This window comes from Salvelinus namaycush, chromosome 8 (assembly GCF_016432855.1).
Source record: "Salvelinus namaycush isolate Seneca chromosome 8, SaNama_1.0, whole genome shotgun sequence".
NCBI classification, from domain to species: Eukaryota; Metazoa; Chordata; class Actinopteri; order Salmoniformes; family Salmonidae; genus Salvelinus; species Salvelinus namaycush.
In genome coordinates, this window is record NC_052314.1 from 4,243,491 (window position 1) to 4,267,703 (window position 24,213).

A 24,213-nucleotide genomic window follows, 5' to 3' on the forward strand; every position below is an offset into this window, starting at 1 on the left:
AACATAGAGGATGTGTCTCAGTCACCAGATCTCAGTGACTGAAAGAGGGCTCTCAAAGGAGCATAGAGGATGTGTCTCAGTCACCAGATCTCAGTGACTGAAAGAGGGCTCTCAAAGGAACATAGAGGGTGTGTCTCAGTCACCAGATCTCAGTGACTGAAAGAGGGCTCTCAAAGGAACATAGAGGATGTGTCTCAGTCACCAGATCTCAGTGACTGAAAGAGGGCTCTCAAAGGAACATAGAGAATGTGTCTCAGTCACCAGATCTCAGTGACTGAAAGAGGGCTCTCAAAGGAACATAGAGGATGTGTCTCAGTCACCAGATCTCAGCCCAATTGAACACTTATGGTAGATTCTGAAGCGGCGCATGAGACAGTGTTTTCCATCAACAAAACACAAAATTATGGAATTTCTCATGGAAGAATGGTGTCTCATCCCTCCAATAGAGTTCCAGACACTTGTAGAATATATACCGAGGAGCATTGAATCTGTTCTGGCGGTTGGTGGTGGCCCAACATCCTATTAAGACACTGTATGTTGGTATTTCCTTTATTTTCGTAGTTACCTCTATATTAACCACACAGCACCTAATGTTCTGTAAAACACCAGCCCGAGACGCTTATAGGAAGTTACATCATCAGATTCTACAGAATCACACAGTGTCACAGATACATTATCAGTATGTCTAGTGTCAAACTTTAACATTCAACACTGGCACTGACAGTTAAACCGGTTTAAACCGGTTAAAAGTAATGACATCAGTACCTAATTACACAACAGATAATTATAGACTAACAAGTGACAACTACATTACATATGGTACTTAAACATGAATGGTTATCTCCCGTTTCCCTTTCCCCAAGGGAACGCACCTGTCTTACGTCTTCACCGCACTTACAATTGTTACCAAACCGATAACTAGCCTGCTAATATTGTTGCACTTATTATATTGTTGCACTGCTAAGTCTTAGTCCCAGTTAACTAGTCTTCAACCTGATTTTAAGATGTGCATCTACTGTAAGTGTGAAATCAGCGTATGTGCCTAGATGTTACATGTATGTACCAAGGAGACGGATACCTTACCTTTTAAGTCCAGGGTCAGCTCCCTCTTGACCTCTTGGTCGGCCAGTCCAAGCAAATCGTTATTTGTTCAGATGGTGACATAACATAAATATGTACTAAAAGGTATGGCCAAACTCGAAAACAAATGAAAAGCCTCGTGGCACTAAACGAACCAGCAGCCTCACGGCTCTGCCAACTGGGACACTGACCGACCATCACCTGATGCGCTTATCAAGCAGACTCAGCATTTGGACAAGGTTGCTGCTGCCCCCTGGGGGATAGAATGTGGAAGTGGTAGTGAGCTGTAGTGTGCTGTCTACACTAAACTACCTACAGTGCTGTGGAAAAACTATTTGCCCCCTTTTAAAATGTCTCTACTTTAGCAAATTTTTGATACTGAATGTTATCAGATATTCAACCAAAACCTAATATTAGATAATGGGAACCAGAGTTTATAAAAATAAAATAAAATGGATACTTATTTCATAAACAGAGTTATGTCACACCCTGATCTGTTTCACCTGTCTGTGATTGTCTCCACCCTCCTCCAGGTGTCTTCCCTGTGTACATCCCTTGTGTATTTATACCTGTGTTCTCTGTTTGTCTGGTGCTAGTTCGTCTTGTTTGTTCAAGTCAACCAGCGTGTTGTTCTCAGCTCCTGCTTTTTCCAGTCTCTCTTTTCTCGTCCTCCTGGTTTTGACCCTTGCCTGTCCTGACTCTGAGCCCGCCTGCCTGACCACTCTGCCTGACCCTGAGCCCGCCTGCCTACCTGTACCTTTGCCCCCCTCTGGATTACCGACCTCTGCCTGACCCTGAGCCCGTCTGCCGCCCGGTACCGTTGCCCCACCTCTGGGTTACTGACCCCTGTCTATTGCCTGCCCCTGTTGGAATATTAACCTCTTACAAGACGCCGTGCAGGAACATGTCGAACAGTGCTTCCGGGTTCCACGCACTCTCCTCTGCCAACGTACGTAAATCGACCGCGTAGTCGGCCACAGTGCAGGTGTCCTACCAGAGCTGAATTAGCTTCTGGGCTGCTTCTTTCCCAGAGAACGGGGCATCAAAGACCTTCCTCACCTCTCCCACGAACCCCTCCAGGCTCGCGCATATGGCCGGCTGCTGTTCCCATATGGCGGTAGCCCAGGTGAGGGCCTTTCCAGACATCAGAGTGATGGAGTAAGCTATTTTGGAGCGATCCGAGGTGAAGGGGGAGGGCTGAAGCTCGAAAATGAGGGCACACATAGCTAGAAATGCCCGACGGGTGCTCGGCTCTCCATTAAAGCGTTCAGGAGGAGGTAACCGGGGCTTCCGGGAAGGTGGATTGGCCGGTGGGGTGGCGCTGCTAGCATTGATGGACGGTTGCGGGAACGACGAATGGAGAGGAAATTCGATTTCACTCGCACGTCCAGGGATTACACCTTGCCTCCGAGTAATCCCGGAAGTCCCCGGCGTTCCCGTAGCAGAGAGCACCCGAGATTTCCCGACCTTCCACGAGAATCATCGAGGACGGCCGAGGCACTGTTTTCTGAGCCCATGCAACTGGGCAGGGCTGGGCTGTCGCCAGTGGAATGGCAACATCGGATCAGCACAAGGAGCTGTCTGTATTGCGGGACTTTTGGTCATTTTGTGTCCTCGTGCCTGGTAAAAAGACACTTCCCTTCTGCCGCACCACCCCTATGACTGCGGGATTGACCTTCTCCCTAGCACCACGCCACCCCGTGGTCGTCTGTACTCGCTGTCGGGACCTGAAACCAAGGCTATGGAGGACCACGTTGGGGACTCCCTAGCTACTGGATTTATCCGTCCCTCTTCCTCTCCCGCTGGTGCAGGGTTCTTCTTCGTGGAGAAGAAGGACAAGACCCTACGCCTGTGCATTGACTACCGGGAACTCAATGACATCACTGTAAAGAACCGTTATCCGCTACCACTCATTTCCTTGGCCTTTGAGCCGCTCCAGGGTGCCACTGTGTTCTCCAAGCTGGATCCACGTAACGCCCTACCACCTGTTGTAGGTACGAGAGGGGGATGAGTGGAAGACCGCCTTCAACACGGCCAGCGGCCACTACGAATATCTGGTCATGCCCTTTGGCCTCACCAACGCCCCTGCCGTGTTCCAGGCTCTGATGAATGACGTTCTCCGCGACATGCTGAACCGGTTCATCTTTGTCTACGTTGATGACATCCTGGTATTCTTCCGCTCCCCCCAAGAACGTGTGCTCTATGTCCGGCAGGTTCTCCAGTGCCTTCTGAAGAACCAGTTGTTCATTTAAGGCGGAAAAGTGCAACTTCCATCGCTCCACCATTCCCTTTTTGGTCTACATCATCTCTGCTAGGAGCATCAAGATGGATCCTGAGAAGGTGAAAGCGATGGTGGATTGGCCTCAGCCTACGTACAGGGTGCAGCTGCAACGCTTCCTGGGGTTCGCCAACTTTGATCGCCATTTTATCCAGGGTTACAGCACCCTGGCCTCTCCCCTGTCTTCCCTCACCTCTACCAAGGTTCCGTTCACGTGGTCCACGGCCGCGGACCGGGCATTCCCGGGATCTTAAACACTGCTTCACCACGGTATCCGATCCTGGTTCATCCGGACCCTTCCCGTTAGTTTGTGGTGGAGGCCGATGCTTCGGATGTGGGAGTGAGGGCTGTTCTGTCTCAACGTTCTGCCCTGAACCTTGAAGCTGCATCCCTGCGCCGCCTTCTCCCACCGTCTCACCGCCACGGAAAGGAATTGCGATGTGGGGAATTGGGAGCTTCTCGCGGTGAAAATGGCATTGGATGAATGGAGGCACTGGCTCGAAGGGGCGGAACATCCATTCATTTTGTGGACCAAGCTCAAAAACCTGGAGTATCTCTGCACCGCCAAGCGCCTCAACTCCAGGCAGGCAAGATGGGCCCTGTTGTTTACCCGGTTCAACATTTCCCTCTCCTACCGGCTGGGGTTCAAGAATGCCCTGTTTCGCCGCTATAACCCCACAGCTACCTCCACAGAGCCCGAGACCATCCTTCCCACCTCGTGCCTGGCAACGGCACTCAGCTGGAGTATTGGGAAACAGGTCTGGGAGGTGCAGCGGTCCCAGCCAAACCCTGAGAGGGGGGGCCCAGAAAACCGGATGTTTGTGCCTGACGCTGTCCGCCCCGCGGGACTGGAGTGGGCCCATTCCTCCAGGTTTGCCTGCCACCCAGGCTCCCGGTGGTGGCCTACCATGGTTCTGGACGTCACCGCCTTTGTCACCGCCTGCAAGGTCTGTGCACAGAACAAGACCCCTCGACAAGCTCCGGCTGAACTCCTCCAACCTCTGCCCATCCCTCATCGCCCCTGGTCTCACATATCCTTGGACTTTGTCACGGGTCTCCCCCCGTCTGATGGCAACACCACCATCCTGACCATGGTGGATCGCTTTTCCAAGGCCGCCCACTTCATTCCTCTCCCCAAGCTACCCTCTGCCAAAGAGATGGCCCAGCTCATGGTGCAGCACGTCTTCCGGATCCACGGACTGCCCGTGGGCATGGTCTCCGACCGCGGCCCTCAGTTCTTATTCTGGAAAGGCGTTCTGCACCCTCATTGGGTCGTCGGCCAACCTGTACTCCGGGTTCCACCCCCAGTCTAACGGCCAGTCGGAGCGAGTCAACCAGGACCTCGAGACCACCCTGCGCTGCCTGGTCTCCGACCAGCCCCACCACCTGGAGCCAGCAGCTGGTGTGGGTGGAATACTCCCGCAAAACCCTTCCTTGCTCTGCCACTGGCCTATCACCGTTTGAGTGTTCCCTGGGGTATCAGCCCCCGCTCTTCCCTGAGCAGGAAGAGGAGGTTGGCATACCCTTCTGTCAGGATGTTTGTCCGCTGCTGTCATCGTACCTGGAGGAGAGCCCGGTCAGCCCTCAAGACCACCTCCAGGTATCGACGACAAGCGGATCGCCATCGGACCCCGGCTCCCCGGTATCGTCTCGGGCAGAAGGTATGGCTATCCACCCGGGATCTGCCCCTTCGGGTGGAATCCCGCAAACTCTTCCCCCCGGTTTATCGGCCCGTTCCCCATCTCCAAGATCATTAGCCCCTCTGCTTCTGATGCCCCATACCCTTCGTATACATCCCACCTTTCATGTGTCCAGGGTCAAACCCATGTCTCACAGCCCTTTGTCTCCCGTTTCCAGGTTACTGACCCCTGCCTGCCTTGACTTGTCTATTGCCTGCCCCTGTTGGAATATTAAACTATTGTTTATTCGACGTGGTCTCCATCTGGGTCTTATCTTCATACCTGATATGTCATGCAACACCCAATGCCCCTGTGTGAAAAGTAATTGCCACCTTACACTCAATAACTGGTTGTGCCACCTTAACTGGTTGTGCCACCTTTTAGCTGTATTAAATCCAACCAAATTCTTCCTGTAGTTGTTGATCAGTCTCTCACATCGCTCTGGAGGAGTTATGGCCCACTCTTCCGTGCAGAACTGCTTTAACTCAGCGACATTTGTGGGTTTTCAAGCATGAACTGCTCGTTTCTAGTCCCGCCACAACATCTCATTTGGGATTAAGTCTGAACTTTTAAATAGGCCATTTCAACACTTTAAATGTGTTGTTTTTTAGCCATTTTCATGTAGACTTGATTGTGTGTTTTGGATCATTGTTTTATTGCATGACCCAGCTGCTCTTCAGCATCAGCTCACAGACAGCAGTTCTGCATGCAAGAGTGGGCCAAAATTCCTCCAGAGCGACGTAAGAGACTGATCAACAACTACATGAAGTGGTTGGTTGCAGTCATTGCAACTAAAGGTGTCACAACCAGTTATTGAGTGTAAAGGGGAATTACTTTTACACACAGGGGAATTTGGTGTTGCATAACTTTGTTAATTAAATAAGTATCCATTTTATTTTCGTAAACTCAGGTTCCCTTTATCTAATCTTACGTTTTGGTTGAAGATCTGATAACATTCAGTATCAAAAATGTACAAAATAGAGAAAATCAGAAAGGAGTCAAATACTTTTTCACAGGACTGTAAGCTATTCCCTAATACAATCATGTTTATTACATATCAATCCATATCCACAGCAAATCAAATACAGGGAAATAACTAATCAATTATATCTCCTCTCCTCAGATGGACAACATTCTGTATGCAGAGTTCTTGACCTGGAGAAACAGACCTAGTCTGGACAGAAGTTCAGCCTTCCTGGTGCGGATATACAGGGAGGACATCAGCCCCTGCCTCTCCTTCACACGATCTGAGGTACCAGTACCTGCATGTTTCTCTGTACATAGAATACCATAACTATTCTAATAGCAGAATAGAATAGAATACCATAACTATTCTAATAGCAGAATAGAATAGAATACCATAACTATTCTAATAGCAGAATATAATAGAATACCATAACTATTCTAATAGCAGAATATAATAGAATACCATAACTATTCTAATAGCAGAATATAATAGAATACCATAACTATTCTAATAGCAGAATATAATAGAATACCATAACTATTCTAATAGCAGAATATAATAGAATACCATAACTATTCTAATAGCATAATAGAATAGAATACCATAACTATTCTAATAGCAGAATATAATAGAATACCATAACTATTCTAATAGCAGAATATAATATAATGCCATAACTATTCTAATAGCAGAATAGAATAGAATATCATAACTATTCTAATAGCGCAATAGAATAGAATACCATAACTATTCTAATAGCAGAATAGAATACCATAACTATTCTAATAGCAGAATAGAATACAGTACCATAACTTTTATATTAGCATAATAGTATACCATAACTATTTTGTTAGCATAATATAATAGGATATCATAACTATTATACTAGCATAATAGTATACCATAACTATTATATTAGCATAATAGTATACCATAACTATTATATTAGCATAATAGAATACCGTAACTATTATATTAGCGTAATATAATACCATAACTATTATATTAGCATAATATTATACCATAACTATTATATTAGCATATTAGAATACCGTAACTAATACCATAACTATTATATTAGCATAATAGAATACCGTAACTATTCTATTAGCATAATATGTTAATACATGTACGTGTGTCGGGCGGGGAAAGGCTTTTGTGTGCATGTATAGTTTGTTGTTGTTATTAATGCATTGTGACTCTGGGCCACAGTTGTCTCAGTCAGTACAGAGTGCAGTGGAGAACAACTCTTTAACCATCGAGCCGGTGGCCATGTCAGCTTTACCCATGGTCAAAGCCAACGCCATAGAGTGTGGCGGGCCCAAGTGAGTTATCCCTCAAATGTTATTAAAACGTGATCACAACTTTATTATAATGTTTTAAGGTTGTTTTTATTTTTAAACATTGGGACTGTTTTCCTCAGAAAATGTAGTCCGCTTCATGTTTTGTTTCCTTGCTGTGATACTTCAGAGTATCGTGATATTGGTCATGACAACAGTAATCACAACTGAACCACACCCATCTTGTCTCTCGTTCTCATTCAATTAATATTCATGCTCAAATCAACACTCTCTCTCCTCTTGGTGACTTTTCACAATTACACCTGTCATCTATAATGAATATCATTATTCGTGACTCCGTGACAAATTATGCAAACTTGATTGGTCTGACTTTCTATGGATTAGTTTAGTTTTTCTCTTCACAAATCTGTTCTGTTTTTTTTCTCTGAGTCCTAATGAGTTGAATCAATGGGCTACACTGCTAAGGTGGCACTGCTTCACCTCATGCTTCCTAATCAAATGTTGATTGAATTATTTTCCCCCAGTGGCTTGAAGGCAGCAGTAGAGACGTAAGTAACTTTAGGAGCGAATCATTTCATTACCTTTTTTTATTTTCCACTAACAACAAACTGTTCTGTGCTCTGTTGTTCACTGTCCTGTATGCTAACCCCTTCCTCTCTCATCAGAATGCCCTCCAGCACTCTGTCCAGCCATGCATGTCTTGTTGTTGTTCACTGCCATCTTGTCTGTCCTCACAGTGTGTCTGTAGTCTAACATACACAGGTCTTGTAAGGCAGCTTGTCTGTCCTCACAGTGTGTCTGTAGTCTAACATACACAGGTCTTGTAAGGCAGCTTGTCTGTCCTCACAGTGTGTCTGTAGTCTAACATACACAGGTCTTGTAAGGCATCTTGTCTGTCCTCACAGTGTGTCTGTAGTCTAACATACACAGGTCTTGTAAGGCAGCTTGTCTGTCCTCACAGTGTGTCTGTAGTCTAACATACACAGGTCTTGTAAGGCAGCTTGTCTGTCCTCACAGTGTGTCTGTAGTCTAACATACACAGGTCTTGTAAGGCAGCTTGTCTGTCCTCACAGTGTGTCTGTAGTCTAACATACACAGGTCTTGTAAGGCAGCTTGTCTGTCCTCACAGTGTGTCTGTAGTCTAACATACACAGGTCTTGTAAGGCAGCTTGTCTGTCCTCACAGTGTGTCTGTAGTCTAACATACACAGGTCTTGTAAGGCAGCTTGTCTGTCCTCACAGTGTGTCTGTAGTCTAACATACACAGGTCTTGTAAGGCATCTTGTCTGTCCTCACAGTGTGTCTGTAGTCTAACATACACAGGTCTTGTAAGGCAACTTGTCTGTCCTCACAGTGTGTCTGTAGTCTAACATACACAGGTCTTGTAAGGCAGCTTGTCTGTCCTCACAGTGTGTCTGTAGTCTAACATACACAGGTCTTGTAAGGCAGCTTGTCTGTCCTCACAGTGTGTCTGTAGTCTAACATACACAGGTCTTGTAAGGCAGCTTGTCTGTCCTCACAGTGTGTCTGTAGTCTAACATACACAGGTCTTGTAAGGCAGCTTGTCTGTCCTCACAGTGTGTCTGTAGTCTAACATACACAGGTCTTGTAAGGCATCTTGTCTGTCCTCACAGTGTGTCTGTAGTCTAACATACACAGGTCTTGTAAGGCAGCTTGTCTGTCCTCACAGTGTGTCTGTAGTCTAACATACACAGGTCTTGTAAGGCAGCTTGTCTGTCCTCACAGTGTGTCTGTAGTCTAACATACACAGGTCTTGTAAGGCAGCTTGTCTGTCCTCACAGTGTGTCTGTAGTCTAACATACACAGGTCTTGTAAGGCATCTTGTCTGTCCTCACAGTGTGTCTGTAGTCTAACATACACAGGTCTTGTAAGGCAGCTTGTCTGTCCTCACAGTGTGTCTGTAGTCTAACATACACAGGTCTTGTAAGGCAGCTTGTCTGTCCTCACAGTATGTCTGTAGTCTAACATACACAGGTCTTGTAAGGCATCTTGTCTGTCCTCACAGTGTGTCTGTAGTCTAACATACACAGGTCTTGTAAGGCATCTTGTCTGTCCTCACAGTGTGTCTGTAGTCTAACATACACAGGTCTTGTAAGGCAGCTTGTCTGTCCTCACAGTGTGTCTGTAGTCTAACATACACAGGTCTTGTAAGGCATCTTGTCTGTCCTCACAGTGTGTCTGTAGTCTAACATACACAGGTCTTGTAAGGCAGCTTGTCTGTCCTCACAGTGTGTCTGTAGTCTAACATACACAGGTCTTGTAAGGCAGCTTGTCTGTCCTCACAGTGTGTCTGTAGTCTAACATACACAGGTCTTGTAAGGCAGCTTGTCTGTCCTCACAGTGTGTCTGTAGTCTAACATACACAGGTCTTGTAAGGCATCTTGTCTGTCCTCACAGTGTGTCTGTAGTCTAACATACACAGGTCTTGTAAGGCATCTTGTCTGTCCTCACAGTGTGTCTGTAGTCTAACATACACAGGTCTTGTAAGGCATCTTGTCTGTCCTCACAGTGTGTCTGTAGTCTAACATACACAGGTCTTGTAAGGCAGCTTGTCTGTAGTCTAATATACTAACATTTCTCAGATGTAACTAACTCCATCCGTGGAGGAAGCGACTCCATATCTGTTCAGTGTTCAGCTTTTAAGGTCATTTTATTTGTTCCATTTCTGATGTTAAACAACTAACAATCATGTTGTCATGTCTTCTACATGTATTGCCGGTTTCCCAGACCCAGTTTAAGCCTAGTCCTGGATGAAAGAACTTTCTCAGTGGAGAATCTCCCTTGAAAGTGCTTTTAAGTACATGTTTAAGCTTAATTTGTGTCCGGGAAACCAGACGCCGTAGAATTCCATAAATGAGTGAGTTAGTGTGTTTTTTTTTTTTCCTTTTTTCTCTGCCTCTATAACAGGAAGTGTGCGTTGAGCGGCATATCCCGGTCCTGTAAGCACCAAATCAAACTGGGTGACGAAGAGAGTTACTACTATATCTCTCCCTCCAGCAGGGCACGGGTACCTAGCAACCATGTTTGTTGTTTTTTGAAAAATATATTTGAAAATGTATTGAAAATAAAATGTATGTATTCACTTATCCTCCTCAACATCTATAGACATATAAATATGACTACCTTTTTGTGTTTATTAATACTTTTATCAGGTAGGCCTATGTGAGAGAACTTTTTGTTTGAAAGTGTGTGTGAGCCCTTCCTCAATTCCGCTCCTCTAGATCGCAACCGTGTGTAACTTCTTCACCTATATCCGTTATATTCAGCAGGGCCTGGTCAGACATGACGGTAAGTCTGACGTCCCCCTTCTAAAAGATAGACACAGAGAGATCAACAATAGACCCATTTTAACAGTGAAAAAATGACAATGGCAATAAGTTAAAGACATTAAATCTGTCTGGCGTTCTGAAACTGACTGAAACCATTTCAACCCTCCTGTCTTTGTCTGTCTCTGCCCCCCCCCCAGCTGAGCAGATGTTCTGGGAGGTGACACGTCTACGGAGGGAGATGACTGTGGCCAAGCTGGGCTTCTACCTCACAGACCAGGAATAGGAGGACAGATGGGAGGAGATGTCACAGTAGACCTAGGTCGTGTTTATTAGGGCACACCGTAGCAAAACGTTTCAAAATGTTGCGCAACGGACAATGAAAATTAGCTCATTTCTTCCTCTTCGTGCCCAGTGAACACGGCCCAGGGCTAGAAGACAGGAGTCACCAATCAACTGTACAGAGACACAGTACGATTTGAGAGTCAGATCACCTGTACCGGTTTCACACTGTCGGGACAACCCAAACCGAACTGGGCTGGTTTGGCTCAGTTCAGTTTGGCTCAGCAGTGTGAAAAGCCCTCAGGAGGACATGCAGGACCCAGAAACCGGATGGAGCCCTCAGGAGAACTATGCTGCCCACTTTTCATTCACACAGTGCCATATACCCTCCAGTACTGCTGCATTACCCCTAGGTGTTGTCTCCTGTCACCTTAGAACCACCGTTGTCTCCTGTCACCTTAGAACCACCGTTGTCTCCTCTCTCCTTAGAACCACCGTTGTCTCCTCTCTCCTTAGAACCACCGTTGTCTCCTGTCACCTTAGAACCACCGTTGTCTCCTCTCTCCTTAGAACCACCGTTGTCTCCTCTCTCCTTAGAACCACCGTTGTCTCCAGTCACCTTAGAACCACCGTTGTCTCCTCTCTCCGTAGAACCATTGCAGCAAACCAGACCACCTCTTACTTTGCCTTAACCTTGATAGATTCTTGCACTACATTGTAAATGCCTTGCATGGCTTATTCACGAGAATACATCTGTAGTTAGAATGGGTTATAGAAGTGCAGGGATTCACTCCGCAGATTTCTAAGTGCGGATAAAGACAACAGCTGCCTTTAGGCTGTTCAGTCCTAACCAGTTCAGAAATAGTGTGTTACATTCAGGTACTTCAGTTAAATAAAAAAGAAATTAAAAAAAGAAATCAGATTCACTTTATTTGCCAAGAACATTTACACGTACCCAGAATTTTACTTGGTGAATAGGAGCTGCCAATTGCAGTTACACGGTGCCAGAATTAATAAAAGTCCTGAACGAAAAGCCTATTCGCTCTTCTCAAATATCCTCGTCTTCATTCGGGATGCTGTGACAGTTTTAGCAATGACTATCCTAGAAATAGGAGGTTACAGGTCATTTTGTTATTTAACGTAATGGGATGATAAACCAACCATGGATGATTTAAGCAATACGTTGTTTCTCCCTAACACTCCCAATGTATTCACTTTTTAAATGACTATCTAGTTGGGAAATATAATCGTTTTAAAATGGCAGTTGTAGTTTCACTCCTGTAACATGTCATGTAAAATTCTCTACTATTTTGTATAATAATAATAATATATAAGCCATACATGACCAAATAATGTGTAGCTTTGCACGGATACATAGCCATATACTGTAGTGTGTATTAGCCATACCTTGCATGAAAAGCCTTATCAAACTAAATGAACACTATTCATGTCTGAACGTGCAATAGTAACTGCTTTCCTCTCAGGCTGCGTTTACACAGGCAGCTCGATTCTGATCTTTTGTCCACTAATTGGTCGTGGTATTTATTAGGATCCCCTTTTAGTCGCTGCAAAAGCATCAGCTACTCTTCCTGGGGTCCACAGGAAACAATAGATAGTACGGAAAGAACATTATTAGTCGAGGACTGAAATACATACATTTAAAATGTCACACATAGCCTTCATATGAGTACATACACACAGTATCACGGTCTAATGCATAGTACAGTGCAGATTACAATACGAGATATATCAAAATGTCTGTCTCTTCACAGTCCTCGTCATTCCATAAGGTGTTCTTCTATCTGGTTTGTTTTATCTGTTTTTAGTGCTAGCTTGAGTTACCTGGGGTGGCAGAGAGTTCCATGTAGTCATGGACTCTATTTAATACTGTGTGTTTCCCAGCCTCTGTTCTGGACCTGGGGACTGTGAAGAGAGACGGCTGGTTGCATGTCTTGTGTTGTACAGATGGAGTGTCTGAACTGTGTGCCAACTGCTTGAACGGACAGTTCGGTACCTTCAACACCTCGCACAAAGACCAATAGGGATGCAGTCAATCTCTCCTCAACTTTGAGCCAGGAGAGACTGACACGCATGCTACTGACACTTTGATAGAGCAACACCCTATCATGAACAGACCTCTTTCCATTTTAGCAACCATTGAGTATGTTTTGACCATGAAAGCTTGCTCTCTAGGGTTACACCCAGCAGTTTAGTCTCCTCAACTTGCTCAATAGCCACATTTATTCAATAAAAGACCTAAACAAGGTTGAGTGGGTAATTTGTCTGAAAAATTATGCTTTTAGTTTTTGAGATATTTAGCACCAGCCTATTGCTAGTTACCCATTCTAAAACTGACTGGAGCTCTATGTTAAGTGTATGTTATTTATAATACTGTTGAATTGTCAGCGTACGTAGAAACCAAGGCTTTATTCAAGGTCAGTGGAGGGTCATTTGTAAAAACAGAAATCAAGAATGACCTTAACCGGCTGCCCTGCGGTACACCACACTCAACTGAATTTGCATGAGAGAGGCTTCCATTAATGAAAAACCCCTCTGTGTTCTATTAGATAGTTAACTCTCAATCCATAATAAGGCAGAGGATGCAAATCCATAACACACGTTTTTTTTTTCATCAAAAGGTTATGATCAATGACATCAAAAGCTGCACTGAAAGTCTAACAAAACAGCTCCCACAATCTTCTTATCAATTTCTTTCAGCCAATCATCAGTCATTTGTGTCAGTGCAGAACATGCTAAAAGCTCAGAAAAATATCTGATATGAAAAGATTTGATGTGAAAAGATCTGATCAAAAGACCAATTAGTGAAAAACATATCAGAATTGGACTGCCTATATAAACGCAGCCTTAGGGCCCGAATCAGATCCCCTTTAGCCGACATCTGCATAGCTGATATTTTGACAGTGTCGGAGGTGGAACAACTGCGTTAAGAGCTGTGAAATCAACAAGCAGCACCCGGCATTATACCTAAAGTGGACATTGTCATTGGCTGCATAGAGTCTCATTAAGAGAAATCACATGCAGCGTTGTTTACAACTTCGAACACTGGAATGTGATATGTGATCTACACGTCATTATTTCGTTTAAAGATTTTTCAATTTGAGCGTCATTATTTCTATATAGCCTATACTTTCTCGTTCTGATCTTGGGGGTGGGTGTGGCTTCGACAGCTCTGAACGCAGTTCCATCTCCGACACCGCCAAAACAGAGGCGATGCGGACTAAACGCTTGATCAAAAAACAAATACATTTTTTAATTGGGTCACATACACGTGTTTAGCAGATGTTATTGCGGGTCTAGCGAAAAGCTCGATCTGATTGGTTAAGAGAGTCATGTTATGAGCTCGGGAATCTTTTCCTTATCACGGCAATATAACAACCAGTATGATCATATTCTCCAAGAGTCACACGGTCACGCTGTAGAATGATAGTAAATATATAGTGACCAGTGAGTTGTCTGGTCTAGTCTGCTGTCTCTGTTATAGTCTCTTGAATCTGCAATGATTAGTCATGGCAAATGATAGATGCTCAAATCATGTAAAATAAAAAAAAAGTAATGTAGATGTATCATAGAAATGAAGGGCTCTATTCAATCCGTATTGCTGAAGTTCAGCGTTACAGCGTGATTTAAATGTAAAGGAAATGTTCCCGCGATAGTGGAGACTGCTGTTATGTTTACATTTCTATCACGCGATCTGGAACGCTTCAGGGATCTGGAACGCTTCAGGGATCTGGAACGCTTCAGGGATCTGGAACGCTTCAGGGATCTGGAACGCTTCAGGGATCTGGAACGCTTCAGGGATCTGGAACGCTTCAGGGATCTGGAACGCTTCAGGGATCTGGAACGCTTCAGAGATCTGGAACGCTTCAGGGATCTGGAACGCTTCAGGGATCTGGAACGCTTCAGGGATCTGGAACGCTTCAGGGATCTGGAACGCTTCAGAGATCTGGAACGCTTCAGGGATCTGGAACGCTTCAGGGATCTGGAACGCTTCAGGGATCTGGAACGCTTCAGGGATCTGGAACGCTTCAGAGATCTGGAACGCTTCAGGGATCTGGAACGCTTCAGGGATCTGGAACGCTTCAGAGATCTGGAACGCTTCAGGGATCTGGAACGCTTCAGGGATCTGGAACGCTTCAGAGATCTGGAACGCTTCAGGGATCTGGAACGCTTCAGGGATCTGGAACGCTTCAGGGATCTGGAACGCTTCAGAGATCTGGAACGCTTCAGGGATCTGGAACGCTTCAGGGATCTGGAACGCTTCAGGGATCTGGAACGCTTCAGGGATCTGGAACGCTTCAGGGATCTGGAACGCTTCAGGGATCGAGACCTGAGTTCTATTTGTATGTGAAAATACCATGTGATGCATTTGCTTCCATTGCCTGCATTTTTTAGGGTGCCTTGGTTGCACACTTTTCACAAATTAAAAAGTGTGGCTTAGTGCTGAGCGATTAGTGCTTTTTGAGGTCGGTTTGGTGTCCGTTTGATTATATACAAATTAAAAAATCACTGTTCGATTTCGATATATATATATTTGTTACATTAAATGCACTATGCATTATGTCAAATCAAATGTAATTATATAGCCCTTCTTACATCAGCTGATATCTCAAAGTGCTGTACAGAAACCCTGCCTAAAACCCCAAACAGCAAGCAATGCAGGTGTAGAAGCACATTGTGGGTTGAATGCTGTGACAACACAATTACTCTACCTTAATAAAATATTTCAGTTATTGTGTATATTACATTTGATGACTTATTTAATTCCAAGTCATCTCATCTCAATATCCCCTCATGATCATGCATTCTTCTGTCTCTTCTGTAGCAGGCATAAAATATACACAGAACGGACAAGTAGGTGTGCAATGGATTATGGTCATTGTAGTTAATTACCACGTTTTCTGCGATAAACTATGAAGAATATTGGCCTGCTGGAAACTACAACTCCCTACTACATCGCACAGTTCAGCCTGGATCTGTTTTTAATCTGTAGAGAAACTGTGCAAGGTGTGCATTGAGCTCACAGGAAAATAAATCATTGAACCAACATCTGTCAATTAGTTGTTTATAAAATGAAAAATAACCAAAATGCCAGTTAATCGCTCCGCATTAGTGTGGCTTTAACCCACAGAAGCCCTGCCTGAAGTAGCCTACAAATCATATACTGTGGAATCCTTCTAGTAAAGAGACATATTTGACCTCAGGGCCCAGGTAGGTCACTAGATTTAGGTTGTTACCAAGAAGTGGATGGTTGGTTACCCTCTGATACAAAAAGCCTCCAGTCGACTCCCTCCCACGCCCACAGTTGTTGCTAAACAGGTTTGAAGGGAGGGGAATATGGCACAGAGATCCAAGAACATACTGGTAATCATAAATGTGGCCGACGGCATTCCAGACTGACTACATTGCAGTTGCCTGACTGATCATGTGATATAGCAATTTGACACGCAAACCATTAAACGCTGCCTATAGTCGGCCTGGAACGCGACCTGTCTCTCTCAGAATGGCATTACCGGTCCGGAAAGCTGTCATAGGTACCGAACAGGGACATGCTTCCAAGATGTTTAACAAGTGTTCCGGACAAGTGTTTCTTCCCGGTTACTAACTGATTTAAATACCTGAGCCGACAAGGTGAAAAATCTGTCGACGTGTCCTTGAGCAAGGCACTTAACCCTAATTTGCTCCAGGGGTGCCGTACTACTATGGCTGAACCGGTAAAACAACACATTTCACTGAACCTATCCGGTGTATGTGACGACAAAACATATATATTTTTTTAAAACTGCAACGCCCTTTAATGCTGTTAGCTTGTTCAGGTTTATGGGCTTCAAACACGTTGACTAGAACAGACAAATACACTGATATCCAAGTATTTGGACTGTGACACGTTTTGTTTTGGCTCTGTACTCCAGCAATTTGGATTTCAAAGCTGACAGTGCCGACTGTCAGATTTAATTTGAGGGCATTTTCAGGTAAACCGTTTAGAAATTACAGCACTTTTTTGTACATTTAACTTTTAGGCAACCAAAAGTATTTAGACAAATTCACTTATGTGTATTAATAAAGTAGTAAAAAGTGTAGTATTTGGTCCCATATTCCTATCACACAACTACATCAAGCTTGTAACTCAAACTTGTTGGATGGCCAATAGAAATGAAATGGTAAATAATGTATTGCGTCATTTTTTGTCACTAAACAGAACTACAACAAAAAAATGGTCACTGTCCAAATACTGTACGGCGGCACATATGCACCAAATACAGCGAATTACTTTCTGCACTTTGAGTCAGACCTAATGTGACTGTGGTCTAAAATGAGGTTACAATTCAGTTATTTCTTATTTTCAGGTTATTATCTAACAAATAATCTGAATTTACGTTTTAATATCAACACATTCAAGTGCATACTTTTAGGATATATGTCACATTTTTAAAACAAAATACTAAAATGTAATAAAATATGTAAGGACTATATTTCCAGAGGTGTCGCTTGGTTATCTGTCCCTCTTACAGAAACCACTGTTTATCGGTTCTGTTTATCGGTTCTGTTTATCGGTTCTGGCTTCTTTGGAAAATACCTGCAAGGATATAAAATAAAATAAAATATATATATATAGTTTTTGAAATGTTACATAACATTTGTTAAGCAACATCTACGAGGGTTGGGGTCAATTTCATTTTAATAAAACATTTTATAAGTAAGTTATACTTGTCAATGAATGAAATAAGACATAGAATTTCAGTTTACTTCCTGAATTGACAAGGACATTATGAACTTGACCCCAACCCTGATACATTACAATGACCGTTATCACCTGGACATCATTATAATGACGTACCTTCTACAACAGGCCAGTATCACGAACATGATGGCCACACCACCAACCACAGCTATTACAGCAGACACTACTGAGACTGCAGACAGGGAGGACAGGTCCAGGTCTGGAACACACCACAAACAGACAGAGGAACACTTGTTCAATATGTTTATTAAGGACTCTATTCAATCTGTAATACTGAAGCGTTACCAAATATAAAAGGTCCTTTCTGATGGTCAGATACATTAGTATTGATTAACATCTGATGGTCAAATACATTAGTATTGATTAACATCTGATGGTCAAATACATTAGTATTGATTAACACCTGATGGTCAGATACATTAGTATTGATTAACATCTGATGGTCAGATACATTAGTATTGATTAACATATGATGGTCAGATACATTAGTACTGATTAACACCTGATGGTCAGATACATTAGTATTGATTAAGGTCTGATGGTCAGATACATTAGTATTGATTAACATCTGATGGTCAAATACATTAGTATTGATTAACATCTGATGGTCAAATACATTAGTATTGATTAACACCTGATGGTCAGATACATTAGTATTGATTAACATCTGATGTTCAGATACATTAGTATTGATTAACACCTGATGGTCAGATACATTAGTATTGATTAACACCTGATGGTCAGATACATTAGTATTGATTAACATCTGATGTTCAGATACATTAGTATTGATTAACGCCTGATGGTCAGATACATTAGTATTGATTAACATCTGATGGTCAGATACATTAGTATTGATTAACACCTGATGGTCAGATACATTAGTATTGATTAACATCTGATGGTCAGATACATTAGTATTGATTAACACCTGATGGTCAGATACATTAGTATTGATTAACACCTGATGGTCAGATACATTAGTATTGATTAACATCTGATGTTCAGATACATTAGTATTGATTAACACCTGATGGTCAGATACATTAGTATTGATTAACACCTGATGGTCAGATACATTAGTATTGATTAACATCTGATGGTCAGATACATTAGTATTGATTAACATCTGATGGTCAGATACATTAGAAAATGTATATAATGTGTATAGAAGGATAGGTGTATAGAATGTATATAATGTGTATAGAATGTATATGTATAAAATGTATAGAGTATATAGATACATAGAATGTATAGATGTATAGAATGTATAGATGTATAGAATGTATAGATGCACAGAATGTATAGATGTACAGAATATGTATAGATGTACAGAATATGTATAGATGTACAGAATATGTATAGAATATATAGAATGTATAGAATGCATAGATGTATAGAATGTATATATGTATAGAATGTATAGAATATATAGAATGTATAGAATGCATAGATGTATAGAATGTATATATGTATAGAATGTATAGAATATATAGAATGTATAGATGTACAGAATGTATAGATGTACAGAATGTATAGATGTACAGAATATGTATAGATGTACAGAATATGTATAGAATATATAGAATGTATAGAATGCATAGATGTATAGAATGTATATATGTATAGAATGTATAGAATATATAGAATGTATAGATGTATAGAATGCACAGAAGGTATAGATTATATAGATGTATAGAATGTATAGATGTATAGAATGTATAGATGAATAGATTATATAGATGTATAGAATGAATAGATTATATAGATGTATAGAATGAATAGATTGTATAGATTATATAGATGTATAGTATGAATAGATTATATAGATGTATAGTATGAATAGATTATATAGATGTATAGAATGTATAGAATGCCTACCTGTGCACATATATGACCCAGGTGTGTTGAGGCAGTCCATGTTTTGGGGGCACGGGGTTGGCTGATCGGCACACTCATCGACATCTACAGCAAATCAGTCAGAATACAAAACTAAAGACATGCATGTCGACTGTAGTGCCTTAATTAAAATCACACACACACACACACACACACACACACACACACACACACACACACACACACACACACACACACACACACACACACACACACACACACACACACACCCTACCGTGGCAGGTTGGGGGAGCAGGACTCCATTGATAGCTGTTGGGGTCACAGGTCACAGAGGATGGACCAATCAGCTGATAGCCTGGACCACACTGGTAGTAGATGACGGAGTCACAGAGCAGAGAGAAGCCTGACTGTAACCTGGGGATTGGACCACAACTGGGATCTAAGGGGGAGGAGGAGGAAGGAAGTACAGTGATAACCTAATGATGATGAGGTCACAGTAGAGAGAAGCCTGTCTGTAACCTGGCAACTGGACCACACCTGAGGAGGTCAGATGAAAGTCGACAGCCTGTTGTAGAGGAGCAGCCTGAGCAGGGCTCTGCACAGAATCCCTGATCTACTAAATACACGTATCTTGCATACCATGTAGTTGCTAGATTTCTTTACTGACTCCATGTCCAATCTCTATCCTTTCCCTCCCTCTTTCTCTACCTGTGTCTGGTTCCATCCAGGCAGAGAGGTTAAGGTGAGGGATGAGGGTTAGGAGAACAGCACCTGTTCCATCCAGACAGAGAGGTTAAGGTGAGGGATGAGGGTTAGGAGAACAGCACCTGTGTCAGGCTCCTTCCAGGCAGAGAGGTTAAGGTGAGGGATGAGGGTTAGGAGAGCAGTACCTGTTCCATCCAGACAGAGAGGTTAAGGTGAGGGATGAGGGTTAGGAGAACAGTACCTGTGTCAGGCTCCTTCCAGGCAGAGAGGTTAAGGTGAGGGATGAGGGTTAGAAGAACAACACATGTGTCTGGTTCCATCCAGACAGAGAGGTTAAGGTGAGGGATGAGGGTTAGGAGAGCAGTACCTGTTCCATCCAGACAGAGAGGTTAAGGTGAGGGATGAGGGTTAGGAGAACAGTACCTGTTCCATCCAGACAGAGAGGTTAAGGTGAGGGATGAGGGTTAGGAGAACAGTACCTGTTCCATCCAGACAGAGAGGTTAAGGTGAGGGATGAGGGTTAGGAGAACAGTACCTGTTCCTTCCAGGCAGAGAGGATAAGGTGAGGGATGAGGGTTAGGAGAACAGTACCTGTTCCATCCAGACAGAGAGGATAAGGTGAGGGATGAGGGTTAGGAGAACAGCACCTGTTCCTTCCAGGCAGAGAGGATAAGGTGAGGGATGAGGGTTAGGAGAACAGCACATGTGTCTGGTTCCATCCAGACAGAGAGGATAAGGTGAGGGATGAGGGTTAGGAGAACAGTACCTGTTCTATCCAGATAGAGAGGATAAGGTGAGGGATGAGGGTTAGGAGAACAGTACCTGTTCCATCCAGACAGAGAGGTTAAGGTGAGGGATGAGGGTTAGGAGAGCAGTACCTGTTCCATCCAGACAGAGAGGTTAAGGTGAGGGATGAGGGTTAGGAGAACAGCACCTGTGTCAGGCTCCTTCCAGGCAGAGAGGATAAGGTGAGGGATGAGGGTTAGGAGAACAGTACCTGTGTCAGGCTCCTTCCAGGCAGAGAGGTTAAGGTGAGGGATGAGGGGGTGGCTGCAGGCCAGCATGTCTTCTGGGCTGACCGTACGGCTGAATGGGTCGGAGGGAACACGTGTGATGTGCGTGTTGTCACAGATGATACGGGACAGGGACACGGTGTGAAGCTGAGCTCTCTGGGTGCTGGTGAACACAGCCTCTCTCTCCCACCAGAACCTGACAGAGTGGGAGAGGTTGCTGGGTAGGCAGACATACTTTAGGGCCGATTCAAACAGACACATTGAGTGGGCAGCATCTCAGACATACCCTGAGTGTACAAAACATTAGGAACACCTTCCTAATATTGAGTTGCACTCAGAACAGCATCAATTCGATGTGGAAAGCGTTCCACAGGGATGCTGGCCCATGTTGACTCCAATGCTTCCCCACAGTTGTGTCAAGTTGGCTTGGTGGACCACACATGGGAAACTGTTGAGCGTGAAAAACCCAGCAGCGTTGCAGTTCTTGACACTCAAACCGGTGCGCTTGGCACCTACTACCATACGCCGTTCAAAGGCACTTCAATATTTTGTCTTGCCCATTCACACTCAGAATGGCACACATACAATCCATGTCTCAACTGTCTCAAGGTTTAAAAGTCCTTCTTTAATCTGTCTCCTTCCCTTCATCTACACTGATTGAAGTCGATTTAATTAACAAGTGACATCAATAAGGGATCAAAACTTTCACTTGGTCATTCTATGTCATGGAAAGAGCAGGTGTTATTAAAGTTGTGCCCACTAAGTGTAGATGGTCATGAGATTCATGGATTTTTTTGAAATGATCAATATACAATCTATTCATTCAAACAATATATATGGCAAACCTGTCTAAGCCCAGGACTCAATCCGGTCTGCGGACGATCCGCGTTGTAGTGCGGGTCACATCCGGTCTGCGGACGATCCGCGTTGTAGCGCGGGTCACATCCGGTCTGCGGACGATCCGCGTTGTAGCGCGGGTCACATCCGGTCTGGGGACGATCCGCGTCGTAGCGCGGGTCACATCCGGTCTGCGGACGATCCGCGTTGTAGCGCGGGTCACATCCGGTCTGCGGACGATCCGCGTTGTAGCGCGGGTCACATCCGGTCTGCGGACGATCCGCGTTGTAGCGCGGGTCACATCCGGTCTGCGGACGATCCGCGTTGTAGCGCGGGTCACATCCGGTCTGGGGACGATCCGCGTCGTAGCGCGGGTCACATCCGGTCTGCGGACGATCCGCGTTGTAGCGCGGGTCACATCCGGTCTGCGGACGATCCGCGTTGTAGCGCGGGTCACATCCGGTCTGCGGACGATCCGCGTTGTAGCGCGGGTCACATCCGGTCTGCGGACGATCCGCGTTGTAGCGCGGGTCACATCCGGTCTGCGGACGATCCGCGTTGTAGCGCGGGTCACATCCGGTCTGCGGACGATCCGCGTTGTAGCGCGGGTCACATCCGGTCTGCGGACGATCCGCGTTTTAGCGCGGGTCACATCCGGTCTGGGGACGATCCGCGTCGTAGCGCGGGTCACATCCGGTCTGCGGACGATCCGCGTCGTAGCGCGGGTCACATCCGGTCTGGGGACGATCCGCGTTGTAGCGCGGGTCACATCCGGTCTGCGGACGATCCGCGTCGTAGCGCGGGTCACATCCGGTCTGGGGACGATCCGCGTCGTAGCGCGGGTCACATCCGGTCTGCGGACGATCCGCGTCGTAGCGCGGGTCACATCCGGTCTGCGGACGATCTGCGTTGTAGCGCGGGTCACATCCGGTCTGCGGACGATCCGCGTTGTAGCGCGGGTCACATCCGGTCTGCGGACAATCCGCGTTGTAGCGCGGGTCACATCCGGTCTGCGGACGATCCGCGTTGTAGCGCGGGTCACATCCGGTCTGCGGACGATCCGTGTTGTAGCGCGGGTCACATTTATAGGTCATTTCCGATTGACTCGGCATCTGCAGCATTTACTTAGAATGTGATCTCTGCGACCGCGGTAACAATGCCTTTAAATGGTGCATAGCCAAAAAGGGCCGATCGGATTGAAATCCAGCCTAGTTGTTATTACATGTGTTTGTGTTTCACAACCTTGTAACACCTTAACATTGTTTTTGAGAGTGTTGATGTGTGCAGAGGGTCCCTGGTCCGAGCCCAGCTTGGGGTTAGAACAGGGATGAAAGCCTTACTGTTACACAATAGAGTGGAACATCATCTCACCTGTCTCCGTCTCTCAGTGCTCTGAACTGAACAATAGAGTCTAACACCATCTCATCTCACCTGTCTCCGTCTCTCAGTGCTCTGAACTGAACAATAGAGTCTAACACCATCTCATCTCACCTGTCTCCGTCTCTCAGTGCTCTGAACTGAACAATAGAGTCTAACACCATCTCATCTCACCTGTCTCCGTCTCTCAGTGCTCTGAACTGAACAATAGTCTAACACCATCTCATCTCACCTGTCTCCGTCTCTCAGTGCTCTGAACTGAACAATAGTCTAACACCATCTCATCTCACCTGTCTCCGTCTCTCAGTGCTCTGAACTGCTTGGCCAGCAGACAGGCCAGGAGGGGTCCCACCCGGCCCCCAGGTAGAGGAGGCTCTGAGATGGCCCCCACCCATACGTCGATGTTCTGGGACGTCCCGTACAACAACAGGAACTTCTCAGCCAGACCAGAGTTACCCAGAATACCTGCCAGGCCAGAGGTCAGACGAACGTGATGGAAATACGTTGGAACACGTTTTTTTTTTGTCTTATATTATCATTCATGGTTTTAAATGTAGTATGGTGCATTGTATACACTTATGTGTTTGGAATTAGGAGGACCACAATGAAAACTAGTGCGGTGTATACAAATATGAAAACAGGTTCTCAATGAGTTTGGATATAATGTATTTTTTTATAATGATCAAATATTCTGTTTATCTATCTACCTGCAAGGTCAGAGGTGGTGTTGGGAACAGAGAGGCCACAGAGCCCACGCCACGAGCTGTAACCTGGTAGAACAGGAAGTA

The 24,213-nt window shown here is 44.7% G+C and overlaps 2 protein-coding genes across 7 annotated transcripts in view; one reads left to right on the plus strand and one right to left on the minus strand.

Annotated features, from left to right (window-relative positions):
• The window catches only part of rab3il1 (RAB3A interacting protein (rabin3)-like 1), a 28,998-nt gene extending 16,243 nt beyond the window's left edge, over positions 1 to 12,755 (plus strand). For 2 of the 6 annotated variants that reach the window (XM_038999153.1, XM_038999154.1), the window contains exons 8-13: positions 6,161 to 6,289; positions 7,217 to 7,329; positions 7,830 to 7,853; positions 10,233 to 10,347; positions 10,547 to 10,613; positions 10,792 to 12,755. In XM_038999153.1, coding sequence (XP_038855081.1) covers positions 6,161 to 6,289; positions 7,217 to 7,329; positions 7,830 to 7,853; positions 10,233 to 10,347; positions 10,547 to 10,613; positions 10,792 to 10,877 — 534 coding nt within the window. In that variant the 3' untranslated portion in view covers positions 10,878 to 12,755. Of the gene's footprint in view, positions 1 to 6,160; positions 6,290 to 7,216; positions 7,330 to 7,829; positions 7,854 to 10,232; positions 10,348 to 10,477; positions 10,614 to 10,791 lie in introns of all 6 variants that reach the window. The other 4 variants (XR_005477364.1, XM_038999155.1, XM_038999156.1 and 1 more) reach the window with 4 other exon arrangements.
• Positions 12,756 to 17,701: 4,946 nt separating this feature from the next.
• epx (eosinophil peroxidase) overlaps positions 17,702 to 24,213 on the minus strand; it is a 32,553-nt gene continuing 26,041 nt past the window's right edge. The window contains exons 13-17 of the mRNA XM_038998546.1: positions 24,133 to 24,195; positions 23,716 to 23,890; positions 21,196 to 21,407; positions 19,768 to 19,932; positions 17,702 to 17,832 (exon numbers count right to left, since the gene is read on the minus strand). Coding sequence (XP_038854474.1) covers positions 17,702 to 17,832; positions 19,768 to 19,932; positions 21,196 to 21,407; positions 23,716 to 23,890; positions 24,133 to 24,195 — 746 coding nt within the window. The remainder of the gene's footprint in view (positions 17,833 to 19,767; positions 19,933 to 21,195; positions 21,408 to 23,715; positions 23,891 to 24,132; positions 24,196 to 24,213) is intronic.